The 12,731-nt window shown below is 56.1% G+C and overlaps 1 protein-coding gene across 1 annotated transcript; it reads left to right on the forward strand.

The window, feature by feature from the left end:
• Window positions 1–481: 481 nt before the first annotated feature.
• On the forward strand, window positions 482–11,103 carry BESB_015960 (FG-GAP repeat-containing protein; the record flags this gene model as incomplete). The annotated part of the gene is made up of 14 exons (XM_029360311.1): window positions 482–4,174; window positions 4,493–4,676; window positions 4,959–5,045; window positions 5,317–5,442; window positions 5,681–5,766; window positions 6,075–6,176; window positions 6,703–6,816; window positions 7,235–7,367; window positions 7,907–8,053; window positions 8,539–8,595; window positions 9,194–9,312; window positions 9,687–9,821; window positions 10,524–10,586; window positions 11,050–11,103. 14 exons carry the CDS (start codon window positions 482–484, stop codon window positions 11,101–11,103), a joined length of 5,100 nt encoding a protein of 1,699 aa, XP_029216287.1.
• Between the last annotated feature and the right edge of the window lie 1,628 nt (window positions 11,104–12,731).

The raw sequence follows: 12,731 nt of genomic DNA on the forward strand, positions 1-12,731 counted from the left end.
CTGCCTTGCGCTTTTCTTTTTTCTCGCTTTTTTTCCTCTCCGCACGGACTTGATCCATCTTCCCCTCTTCGTACCTCCCAAGGACGAAGGCGGTACCGAAGTCAACGCGCTCGTGTCCTGTCGTTCTCCTCAGAGAGATACCGTTATCCTCGCCTTCTCTCTCCCGGAGGAGGCAGAGTCTTTTTCGTCCTTCGCTTCCCGAGCACTTTCCGCTCTCCAGTTGTTCCTCTGCCTAAATTTCCAGTCTGCTGTCTCGCCGCCGCTGCGCACGGACTCACGGTGTACACAAGTCTTCTCGTCGCCACTCCTCGTTCGGTGCTGCCGTCTCTCTTCGTCTGTTTGTCTCTTCCCCAGCCATTCTGCTTCTCGTGTGCGCTCGGAAGGTGAAGGGGAGGTTTCCGCGGCGCAGGCTTCGCGCGGGCGCGCGTAAAGCACGTTTTTTGTTGGCGTTCAGTGCGCGGCGCTGCCTCTGTTCAGTCGCATGCGTTCGCGTCGGCGAGAGGAGGGAGGAGAAGAAGAGAGGCGCGCATTCACCTCGGAGTTTTCTTGCGCTTCTTCCTCCTCGCCTCTGCGTTCGTTTGCTTCCTCGCTGCCGTTCTTCGCCGCGACAGCTCGGCGCCTCGGGGCGACGCAGACGCTTCGGCGAGCGAAAATGACGACGCGTGCGTCGCCCCTGTCTCCGTCTCCCGTCTATGCACACTCCGACTCGTCTTCCTCCTCCAGCTTTCCTCTTCGGTGTGTCGCCTCTCCCCGGGTCGGGACTGCCTCTGCGCGCTCGTCTTCTTCGCCATTCTCTTCGGCGGCCCCCGTGTCGCCTCCGTCGGGCGCGTCCCCTCTCTCGCCGTTGGGCGCGACCGCGCGGGAGACAGCTGTCTCCGACGGCGGGCCTGGCGCGGCGGTGGGCGGACACACCGCGGGTGCCGAGGGGGACGGCGGCAACGCTCGAGGAACGGCGCGCATGCAGAGTGCGCGCGAAGCCTTCGCCCTCGAGTCCGCGCCGCCCGCAGAGGCGAGCAGAGGCGGCCTCAGCGTGGAGTCTCACGGCGACGCGGGGGGCGGCGCCACGCGCCTGGGATGGCCTGCGTCTGCTGGAGGGCGACGGCGAGGAAGCCGTTCGTTCGCGTTGTTCCTGATTCTTCTCCTCTCTATTGTGCTGTTTGTCTCCTTCGTCATCACGCCCTTCTCCTCCTTCCTCATTGATCTCTCGTTTCCGCAGCATGGAACGCTCTCAGCCTCGTCACCTTCCGCGTTCCCCGACTCCTCTCTCTTCGCATCTGCGCCCGCCCCTGGGTCCTCTGGTGTTGTTGCAGCCTCGGACGCCGAGAAAGGCGCGACGGCAAACCCCTCGTCTCCTCCGCTAGATGTGCAGGGAGTTTCTTCCGCTTCTCAGCCGCCTCGCCCGCCCAAGACGCCCTCCCAGCTGCGGCTGGAGGCGGCGAGGGCGCAAGGCTACTCCGCGGCCGCAGCGTTTCCCGATGACCTCGCCGTCGAGGGCTCCGACGGCGCGCGGGGTGCGTCTCAGGCCGCCAGAACGTCCCTCTCGAATACGCTTTTCTCTCGTTTCGCGCCGCTCGCTTTGTTCTCTTCGCTGAGCGGGTCGCGCAGCCCCCCCGCCAACTCTCCGGGGCAGAAACCGCATGAGGCGACTCCCCCAAGCGGCGCCGCCACGCCCCCCGAGGGGCCTTCGCCTCCGACCGCGGTCGGAGGCGACGGCCCCTCGGGAACGGACGGTGGGGGAGCTGCGGGCGACGGAGGCTCCCTCCCGCTTTTCACGTCGTACAGGCCAGTGGGCTGGGGGGCGGAGGGGGACGGAGGGGGCGTGGCGGATCCGCAGACCTCCTCGCCGGCGGCGGCAAGCTCCGCCCCGGACGCGCCTGTGGCGCCGACGGCGACAAACGCGAGTGGCGGACCTGCGGAGGGCGCAGCTGTCCCCTCCACGCCTGCGACCGCGGGGGGCGGGGCGTTCCCTGCGAGCGGAGCCCACCCGCTAGGGCCTTTGTTGCCTTCGGGGGGGACGGCCGACGGGTGGCGGGGCGAGCTCGCGGAGTTTGCAGACTACAACGGCGATTCGCACGTGGATATGATTTTTATTTCGCGGGCCGCGCCTGGTCTCGAGCGGCAGCAGTCCCTGCCGCCAACGGGGTCTACGGGGCCTGTCTCTCCGCTTGCCGCGACTCCGATTCAGCCAACGAGCACGCCGCGGTCGCAGACGTTCGCGTCCGTGTACGTCTGGGCCCCCGCGGCAGGCGCCTTCCGCTTCCTCGTCAAGACCGAGATCCCCGACTCCGCCGAGGCCCTCGTCGCCCTCGACTGGAACGGCGACGGCCGCGCAGACCTTCTCGCCGTGTGCGTGGCGGGTCCCCACGCGGTCGCAGAGGCGCGCCGCGAGGCCGCGGGCCTCCTGCGTCGCCTCGAGGCTGAGGAGGAAGGCGCCACGCACACGGCGAGAAGGTCTGCGCTCCCGCTCGAGGAGGCGGAGGGAAGGCCAGAGGGCGCAGCCGACGAAGGCGCGCAGGCGGAGGGGCTCCGGAAGGAGACAGGGCCAGGAGCCGCAGATCGGAAGAGGCAGGTTGAGGGCGCCGCGCGAGAGGTAGAGAGCGAGGTCGCGGGCAAGCATTTCTACTTGGTCGCATACGTGCAGCGCGCCGACGGGCGGCTAGAGAGAGTCTGGGACTCGATCTCAGGCGTCGACGCGCTGCTGGCGCGTCTGGAGAAACAGCGGGCTCTGCGCCGCTCGCGCGTCGAGCGGGCGCAGAGGGCCGTCGCGAGAAGAAGACAGCGGGAGGCGCGCACAGGCCTGGGCAAGAAGACGGTCCAGCGCGACGCCCTCGAGGGGACGACTGCTCTGCGTGCGCAGGACGCTGGCGCGTTCGCGAAGGAACGGCAGGAAAAAGAGGCGGAGCAGGCTGCAGAGAGAGGAGGCGAGGAGGACGCGAATGCTCACGGGGAGAGCGCCCCCAGGAGACGCAGGCTGGCTGACGGAGGTGCTCCCGAGGACTCTGAAGGGGGGGTCGTGAAAGAGGCCAGCGGAGAAGAAAAGGCTGCGTTGGCGGCCGCCGCCACCCCACAGCCGGGCAGCAACCAGCAAGACCAGGCTGGGCACGCGGCGTCCGTTTTTGGCACTGCATTCTCCGCCTGGGCGTCTCCGCTGCGGAGGTTCACGAACCGAAGCCTGACGTTCGCGGGATCAGCCCCTGTGGCTTCGGCCGCGCAATCGCCTTCTTCTCCCTCGCCGTCGTCTCTGCCCTTTTCTTCGCCTGCCGCCTCCACCTCGGGGCGCCGCGCGGCAGTCGCCACGCCTTGCAGCCGCGGCGGGCGCGCGAAGCAGACTGTCGAGTCGCTCGCGGCTGACTTCACCGCCTCTGTGGGGTCGGCGAACGACGCCGAGGGAGACGGTGATCAAGAGGCGCGCGACCGCGAGGCTCCTGCGGCGCCTGAGCAAGAGGATGGAATTTCGGTTCAAGGCGTGCGCGTGTGGGCGCGGTTTCCAGAGTCCCGCGGCGCGCCGCGGGAGTGCGACGCGACGCGCAAGCACCTCGAGGCGCTGGCGGCGCTGCCGCTTCTGCGCTACTCCTCCATCCATCCGCTGGTCGCCGACGTCACCGTGGACGGCCGCCCAGATCTTGTCGCGCAGGCGCCCCTCTTCGCCGCCCCGTCCTCGTCTCCGCCGTCCTTCTCTGACCAAGTCCGACGCTTCGTCTGGGTGGCATCGCCCAGCGCCACGCCCGTCGCCGACCGAAACCGCGGGGGTCTGGCAGGCGCCTTCCGCCGCCTGGCGGGCGACGCGGCGCCTGCGTCGCAACACGCAGAGACGGCGCTTGGGTCCGTAGACGCGAGAGGCGACGCCGAGGACGAACGACGCTGGCGAGCTCTCCGCGCGGAGCCGACAGCGCCAGCAGACGGCCGCGAGGCAGAGACTGCGGCGACCGCACGCGGTGAAGAAGGCCAAGGGCAGCGCAGCGCGGGCACCGCAGACGCAGCCGCGGAAGAGGAAGCGGCCGCGAGACAAAGAGTGGAGGAGGAGGCCTTCCAGCCGGTGCTCTGGAGAGATCTCGAGATGTGGGTCGCGAATGCGGCGGAAGAAGAAGACAAGCAGAGACTCGGGAGAATCGTCTCGCCGCACAGCAGCGCGGTCGTCGACCTCGACGGCGACTGTCGCCCCGACCTCGTATTCGTGAGTTGAAGAAGCGAAGAAACTCAGAAAAAATCTCCGTTTCCCCCGCATCGACACGCGCCTTTGGCGCTCCCTTCTCGGCCTCGTTTGGGTGTGCGGCTTCGTCGCGGAGCTGCGCTTCTCGCGCGTATCTCAGGGCAGCCAAACTGCAAGAAACATTCGTCTCACACACTAACGCTTGACTTGTGTCTTTCGCGATTCATTGGCTTGGTACGCGCTGCTTTATCTCCGCGCCTCTGCGCTGGACGCGCGCATCTGGTCATTGGCGGTCTGCATCTGCGACTCTTGCTTCGCGTGCGTTGTGTCCCTGTTTTGCAGCAAGTCGAGCTGCCTGCCTCTGCGTCGTCGCCGCCTTCGCCCTCTTCGAGATTTCTCGAGATTTGGTTGAGTCGCTTCAATCCAAGCGACGGCCGCGCGCGCTTCTCCCTCGGCAGCGAGGGCGCGTTCCTTCCGCTTCCAGCAACCGCTGGACAGGTCGCCTTCGCGGACTTCAATGCGGACGGTAGGAGAAGATGAGAAGAACAAAAAAACGAAGGAGAGGCTTCGGGGATAAAGTGCGCCGCCCTGCTGGGTCCCGCGACGCCTTCGATTTGCGACACGTTGTTTTTTGCTGTAAAAGAAAGAAGGAAAGCGAGGCCTTGCGGCTCGGATTTTAGCGATTCAAACCATGCCCAGAGCAGTTTTCTTCGTCCGCTTCGGGTGCGTAGAGACGCGTCTAGGCGCGAGCGTTTAGGAGTGTCTGTGCTCAAGAAACGCGTCGGCACTGGCGTCTTTGTTTTTGTAGGGACGCTGGATCTCGTGATGCCGACGTGCCTCACCGCGGAAGCCTGCAACGGCTGCTGCGTCGACGCAGATCGCATCGTCTTCGCTCGTAAGCCTCGCCCCTGCGTATTCATCGATGTCTGCTTCGCGGCTTCAACGTGGAGACTTCGCGGCGCCCCTGCATACGCATATTAGCATACTCTGTATGCGTGCACTCACAGTGCGCAGGCCTGTATTTTAACGTGTATGTATCTGCCGTATTTTTCCGCGTGTTGTCCGTATTTTCGCGCGCTTTCGCAGTTTGTGTGTTTCTGGTCGTGCGCGGCCTGTGTTTCCTCCTTGTGATGTGAAGGTCGCGAGGCGTGAATGCGTTTTTTCAGCGAACAAGCAGCCGGGCCTCTGTCCGTCGCTGTGGAGCTTCAGCGACCAAAGCCGCGGCCCCTGCAAGGCGGCAGACAATCTCTGCGGCACTTCGGAGTTCTTCAGCCTCCCCCCGATGAACGAAAGTGAGACTGCGCCCGGCAGCGCTTCTGCGGCCGGCTGTTCAGGGGCCGCAGCAGGCAGGGTAGCGAGATGCTCCTAAACTCTACCGGGCCTCGAAAGTGATACGTGTAGATATTCGGCGTACGGAGACGACTGCAGACAAGACACGAGAGTTAGAAGATGAATTCTGGTTGACAGCAAACCGACAAAAGGCAGCGGCGAACGTGAGTTCTCAAGAGAAGCCTGTGTGTCGTTTTCCAGCTTCTAACCAATTCACCGTCTCGGCCATCGACGCCGACCCTCGCGTGCACTTCTACGGAGACAGCGATCATCCTGCTACCTTGCGCGTAAGAAGTCGAGAGTTTTGAAGCGAATGGAGCTTCTGCATACACATAGAGCGTATCCGCATGCAGGCCTGTGGCGCAGTTGGGCGCCAGCTCGCGCGCAGAGAGAGAAGCAAGACGGCGAGCGCCACGTGAGCACGCAAGCCTGGACGGCGTGCACGTGTATCCCCAGTTCGAAGTTGTTTGAACGAATGATCTAGAATTTTGTAAAAAGGAAAAAATATATGTATATATTTAGGTGGTTATGGAGGCCCTCGGATCGGCTCGGGCGGTGTCGTAGTTCGGTTGCTGCGTGCGCTTTTTTTTGGCAGGTCGGCGACTGGAATGGGGACGGCTTTCCAGACTTGGCTTTCATCGCGGTGCGGAATGGCGGCTACCGGACTGCGCGTCTTTACCACAACGTCCCTGCGGAGGTAAGCGGAGCTCGCCTTGCCCAATTCTGTAATAAGGCATACGACAGTAGCTTGTCGACCCCATGAGAAACAAGTCGCTTGAGGAATCGTACTACCAAAAATAATCAAGGAGACCATACTGTATATACCCAAATAATGACCTATTCACACCAAAAGGTGCAGCGCAAGTGTTTGCGAGCTACGCATGACTCGCGTCGGTCGAGGGTTCGGGCGGACCCCGGATTCCATCATCAGATCACCCCCAGACGCTGTTTGGTTTTAGTATGCGCGAGTCTCTAGCTCGTCGGGAGCTAGATACCTTGGCTCGATGCGAAACAGACTCTGTCTGCCTACGCTGCGCGGCTCGCTGTCAGGCAGAAGACGAGGCCAGCGTGCCACAAGGAAGAACTCTGTGCATGGAGAGGGATACTCAGCAGAGTGACTGCGAGACGGAAAGAGTACTCACCAGCGGCATCTCGTTAGATGTAAACAGATGCGAGAGAGAGAGAGAAACTGCATTCGAAGTGGAAGTCTTGTTTTTTTTCAGAACGACCCGGCGCTTCGGACCTTTGAACTGGCTCACGATTTCTCGCCGCAGGAGGGCGGAGACGGGACTGCGCTGCTTTTTGATCAGATGTCTTTCTTCGACCTCTTCGAGGATGTACGCGCTTCCGAGTCTGCACATGCATTGAAACGAAAATCTGTTTTGTTACCAGCAGTTCACGCATTCTCTTTCCACTCTGGCCGTCGGTGTCTGACAACCGGAGTGATTGTCAGTATTATAGGACCTATAGTGTCGTTCCGTAATCGAGTATACCTATATTTTTGCATGTGTCTCCGCCGCTATTTGTCATTCTAATTCGCGCACAAATCGGTATATATTCATATATATTCATGTACGCGGGCGCTCACTAGACGCGCTAGATGCACATATACCAACACGTAGGTCAGCGTGTACGAGTGTAGATAGATAGACATAGATAGATAGATGCGGAGACGCGTCGCATCGAGGACTGGCGCAGACGTCCGGGTATTCTTTGCTGGTTTAAAATGTCACTTGATGTCTTTTCTCCTTTTAGGGGAGCCTCGACGTGTTTTGCATGGGTCAGACTCAGCCGCCGGTCTTCTCGCCCTCGCCGTTCAGCAACAGTCGCGCATTCCTGCGCTCCGCGGACAGCGACGCGCGATTTCTCAAAGTCACCACTCTGAGCGGTGAGCAGACAAAGCTTCTCTTCCTTCAAAGTCTGCGCGTGACTATCCTTTCCGTTTCGTATCTATCGATTTTTGCGTCGGATTTGCTCTCTGTGTGCTCGGGGGCTGCTCCTGCGTCCAGCGTCCTCGTCAGCCGCGCGCTGCCGCAGCGAGAATTCAGAGGGAGGCGGGAGGTCCGCGTGCGTGGAAATGCGATGCAGAGTTCTATCAGAAGCAACGAAACGCACGTAGAGAAGACTAAGCTGTCTGCCTATCTACATATATACATGTATATATAAATATATATATATATATATATATGTAGGTAGTGTGTGCGGAGGCGTCGAGTGCCTCTCGCCTCGATATCGCAGCTTTTTCAGCGCGATATCTTGATAGATGCTGTTTTTTAGTGTCGTTCCATGTCAGCATTCCTTATTTACACACTGAGCCTACCTGTTTGAACGGCAAGCGTCGCGGCGTACCCACGTGTTTGAGGAGGTCTGAGTGTCCGCATCTCCTTTTCTCTTCATGCGCCGCTTGATTTGCGTTTTTCTTTTCAGCAGCCGACGCGGTGCACAGTGCGAGTCTGGGCGACGGCGAGCTTCTGAATTTGATTCATCAAAACGAAGGAAAGGGAGAAAAGGGCGCAGCGACTCTGCTTCAGCTGCTGCGCGACGACGTGCCTCCATACGGCGTCGCCTCTCACGGTGAGGCCGCGGCGACCTTCGATCTACCTACTGGGGCATCTTGCGCATTTTTAGTGTTCAACATCTAGCTGCAGGAGTGTGAAAAATTTTTGCCGTTTTCTCTCGTTTTCGCTCTCCCCGTGCGCGGCCTCACGGCGCGGCATCGGCGCCCGCGCATTTCTCGGTTTTTCAAACCCCAAACTTTCAAGGCAGGGAGGACGCGGAGGATCAAATTCGGTTCTCGTAGGTGTTCACTAGTATGGAGTAGACAAAGGCATTAGAGTTTGTAGAGTACCGAAGATGACATCAGTTTCTATGAGATGCAGACAGTCATGGGCGACTCTGAGGCGCAGCGAAGAAAGGCGTGCAGCTGCGAGCGAATGTGGAGCCCGTTTGCGGAGTGTGTCATACCGCGCGAAAACGAACTCTCCGGCACTGATCGCCTGAAGAGGGTGGAATTTCTCTCGTTTTTCAGCGAGCGTCTCTTGCTGTGCTGCGGTGCTCAGGACCTGCGTTCAAGCTGACTGTCACCGATCTGAACGGCCTGAAGACGCCGCGAACAGGTGAGGAAAAGAAGCTGTGCTCCCCAGCCAGAGGAAGAGTTTTGCGCCAATTTTTCCATTTTTTCTTACGCTCCGCTGCATCGTGGGTTCGTCGCGCAACGATGGACTTCCGCGCGAAGACGCCGCAGATCTCTTCCTCCGCCTCCTTTCAGTCTGACTTGCGCTTCGACGCGCGTCTCGAGGCTGTCCCTGGGTCTCATTTCGTCGTGGGTGCGTGCATCAATCAGCCCTGCGGTGTGTTGTGTGGATCATCGCGTACCTGGCGTGTGGCGCAGCCGAAAAAAGGCAGTTTCGCAGAGATCCGTTTTTGTAGTCTTACGCGATCGAGACCGAAGACTTCACTCAGCAGCGGCCTTCGCAGTCGGTCAGCGCGAAGATTGTTTGTGTGCACAGACATCCATTCACGTATCTGCACGCGAATGCCTATAGAAGTTTGTAGGCATATATATGTGTATACATATATATGTTTCTGTGTAGGTATGCATACGTAGATATATGTATGTATGTATGTATGTAGGCGTGGAGGAGGACAGATTGTCCGCAGGCGGTTCGCGGGCGGCGTTGTGACCTTATTTTCTTTTTTATCGTTTTTCTGCAGCCACGCAGCTCAGTCAGTCGGCGCACTCGCCGCTCCAGCTGCCGTACGTCTTCTTCGGTCTCGGCCGCACAAACAACTACATCGAGGAATTCTACGTCGGCATGCCGCTCTACGCGCAGGCAAGGCTTCTTCCTTGACATGCGTGCCTGTGTATATACCTCTATATGTATATATGCATATATGTGTATGTAAATATGTGCATGTATGTGTATATCTGTGTATATATGTATATATATATATATATATTTCATATATTTTCGTGTATGTATCTGTACATATGAGTATATATGAGTGTATCTGTGCATATATGTCCATATATGTATATGTGTATATGTATATATGTGTATATATTCGTATATATAGAGTACTATGTTTTGAGGCAAGCCTCTGTTTCGGTTGCGCATGCTTGTGTGTGGCGCCCAGCGAGTGCGTCAGTGCCTTGCCTCACTCCGGGTCGCGCCGTGGGTGTGTCGCTTACGTGTGTGTGTCTCAGATTTACTACAACATGTGGATTTCTCTGATTCCGAATTCCCAAGTCGTTGTTTCGCCGTCTCCACTCTACTGTCCGCAAGCGTGGCAGTTGGATCTCTCCGTCAATCCATCGAAACACTTTTTCTACATCCTCGTCGTAAGCGCCGCCCTCTGCACAATGTCGCCCCTATATGGGCTTTCGACAGATGGATACCGCCTCCGGATTCGTGTATCTCTCTCTCTCTATATATATATATATTTGTATTAAATTATATATTATATATTGTATATATTACATTGTTACATGCGCGGGTACATCATGTTGGAACACATTTTGCAGCGAGCAGTCTCCGCTGTCTGCACGGTGAATCTACAGGTATATATATTCATTTATACATACTTAGAGATATATCGATATGTGTGTACATGTGCATATATATATATATATATATATATATATTTGTCAAAATATAAGAACAATGTGATAGAGAGATGTATGTAGGCTCGTTTCTGTTGTTGCCGATCGTCTCTCCACAATGGGTACCGTGTATCGCATGAGCGTTGCCTGTGGCGGCATGCATGTGCAAGTTTTGTTTCGTTCTTTTTGTTTTCTTGTGAGTCCGAAGTGGCTGTGGTGTCAACCGTGTGCAAACAGTTACAATTGAGAGCGTTGCAGTTGGAGCTAACCGGGTCTCGACTGGCGTCGGCATCAGCGAAAAGCTGTAGTCAGCAGCTGCGCGAAACTCGGGGTCTTTCCCAGATTTCCGTGGGGAAAAATTCCCGAATTTTTCGTCTAAAGTGGAAAGAGGCACATGCGCTTTTGAATATTGCGGTGCGCTGTGTGCGAGCCTTGCTGCAGACGACGGTGATTTGCCTCATCGTCGTTGCCATTATTATCTTCATTCTAGATCGGCGCGAGAAGGTGAGGCGGCTGCAGTTTTTAAAGTAGTTCACTCCGCAGTTTCCGCGAGTTCTCAGATGGAGCTTTCGCGATATCTCTAAAACCGCCATGGGTATGCTTACAGCGAACTCCGATCGGCAATCCTGTCTTTCTCTGTATACGTATGTGTATTTATTTAGTTTTGTAGGACTCTCAGTACTGACTGATTACTCTCTGTACCTCTGTGCGAGTGCACTGTCGAATTTCGTTCTCGGCGTACGGGGGGGATACATGCAGATCTGTTTTACCGTCTGCTCTGTATACAAAGATGTATATTTGTAGCTGTACACATATACATATCTCTATATATAAATATTCAAATAAACGTATATGTGTAAATGGGTGGCGGCGCCCGGAAAGTGACTGTTAAGGTGGAGACAGGCAGTAGCGAGTGTGTAGGTCGGTTGACAGGGAATGGAAAGAAACTCCTCCACGTTTTTTTCAGGCAGAAGACTCGGAACTTCACCGCGGCTTCCGCAGTCACTTCATCATCAACTGAGGCGGAAAACAAGTCTACGGCGAGAAAAGGCCAGCGAGCGAGAACAAAGCGGTGCAGAGGAAACAGAGAGGCATGCGCGCCGCCTGAATCGCATCTGATTCACACTTCAGGAATTTCGATTCGCAGAACTAGCGAGTCCGTCTTTCTTCGCACATGCATGCGCACGCGGAGGTCTCCCGCTAGATATCTACAACTGTGCATGTGGATATATATATCATATATGTTTCTACCCTATGCATATATATGTGTATGGTTCTATGCATGTGAGCGCTTGTGAGCATACGGAAGCATATATGTATATATAGATATATGGCTACTGGATCGAAGGACGCATGAGATACGTACTCAGAGTGCATGTATATATATATATATATATATACGTCTGCGTGTTTTTAGAGAAATTTTATGTTTATTTGCCGATGTAGAGCGTGCGCTGTCAGTGACGCGCGTGTGCGGCGCCGTCTCTTCGGGGTGGGGCTTGCGGTAAATCGTTTTCTGTCTTTTGAAGAACTAATCGCGATTTTGGTTAAATATGTTTCACGGGATTTCTACATGCAACTGCCTCTTCAGAAGTCCAGAGTTTTCCTTAATCCCTTCCGAGCGGCTCACACGTTTTTACGCGAAGCCTCGCATGCATATACCTCATGCATATATATATATATATATATATATATATATATATATATATATATATATATATATATATATATTTGTACCGTCAAAAGTCTACGAGCGTATGTAAGTATATGTGCATATGTGTATACACGTATATGTATGTATATATGTAAGTACGCGTGTGCGGTGGGTAGGCTTGCTTGGGAAGGCGACGTGTCGGGTATTGAGCGGAGGTAGAGGTGCAGTGGAAAAGTGCATTTGAGCATGTGTGCGCATGCATTAGTTGCGCCGGAGCTGGAAAAATTCCTGCAGTGGGTGCAGATGCCGAAAAAATGTAGGTTTCGATGGTATCGCTGTGCGGTAGATCTCGACAAAACGTCTCGATCTTTTCCACTCGACCCGACTGCCGAATCGGGCGCTCCATTCTCCACGTTTCAAGAATGTGCGCATACATATGTATGTATGAGCATAAATTTCTACACACAGAATTTGGATACGGGTGTGGGCGCGTCCTAGAAATCATGCCTGATCCGATTCTGCAGCCGCGCAGGTGAACGCGCTCCTTCGAAAAAACTTGAAAAGACGGGCGCGCTATATCGAGAGGCGGCGGCCAATGTCTCTTTAGAGGTCACACGCACAGAAAAAATAAAAAAATTGGAACTGGAACGTCGCGGAGCTCAGAACAAACAGACAAGTGACGGTGAGACGGTCGCGAGAGATGATTATGCGAGCGTCCCAGTAGGTCCATATATATGCGCACATGCACCAAAGCATATATAGATGTTTGATCAGACGTCCAGGCAAAATGTATTAGTTTGATGTTTGTTTTGTGGGGCTTTGTGCAGAAAGGAAAAGCGATTGAGCGTAGGCAACTGATGATGATTCTCACGGGAAGACACAAGCGCATTTTGTTCTTGAGCCTTCCCTACTGCATTCATAAAAATACATTTCCGCGCGAGATTACCTGCATAGGAAACTCTACAGATGTCTATACATGTATATATATATATACA

The sequence above is a fragment of the Besnoitia besnoiti genome, chromosome X (assembly GCF_002563875.1).
Source record: "Besnoitia besnoiti strain Bb-Ger1 chromosome X, whole genome shotgun sequence".
Classification (NCBI taxonomy): domain Eukaryota; phylum Apicomplexa; class Conoidasida; order Eucoccidiorida; family Sarcocystidae; genus Besnoitia; species Besnoitia besnoiti.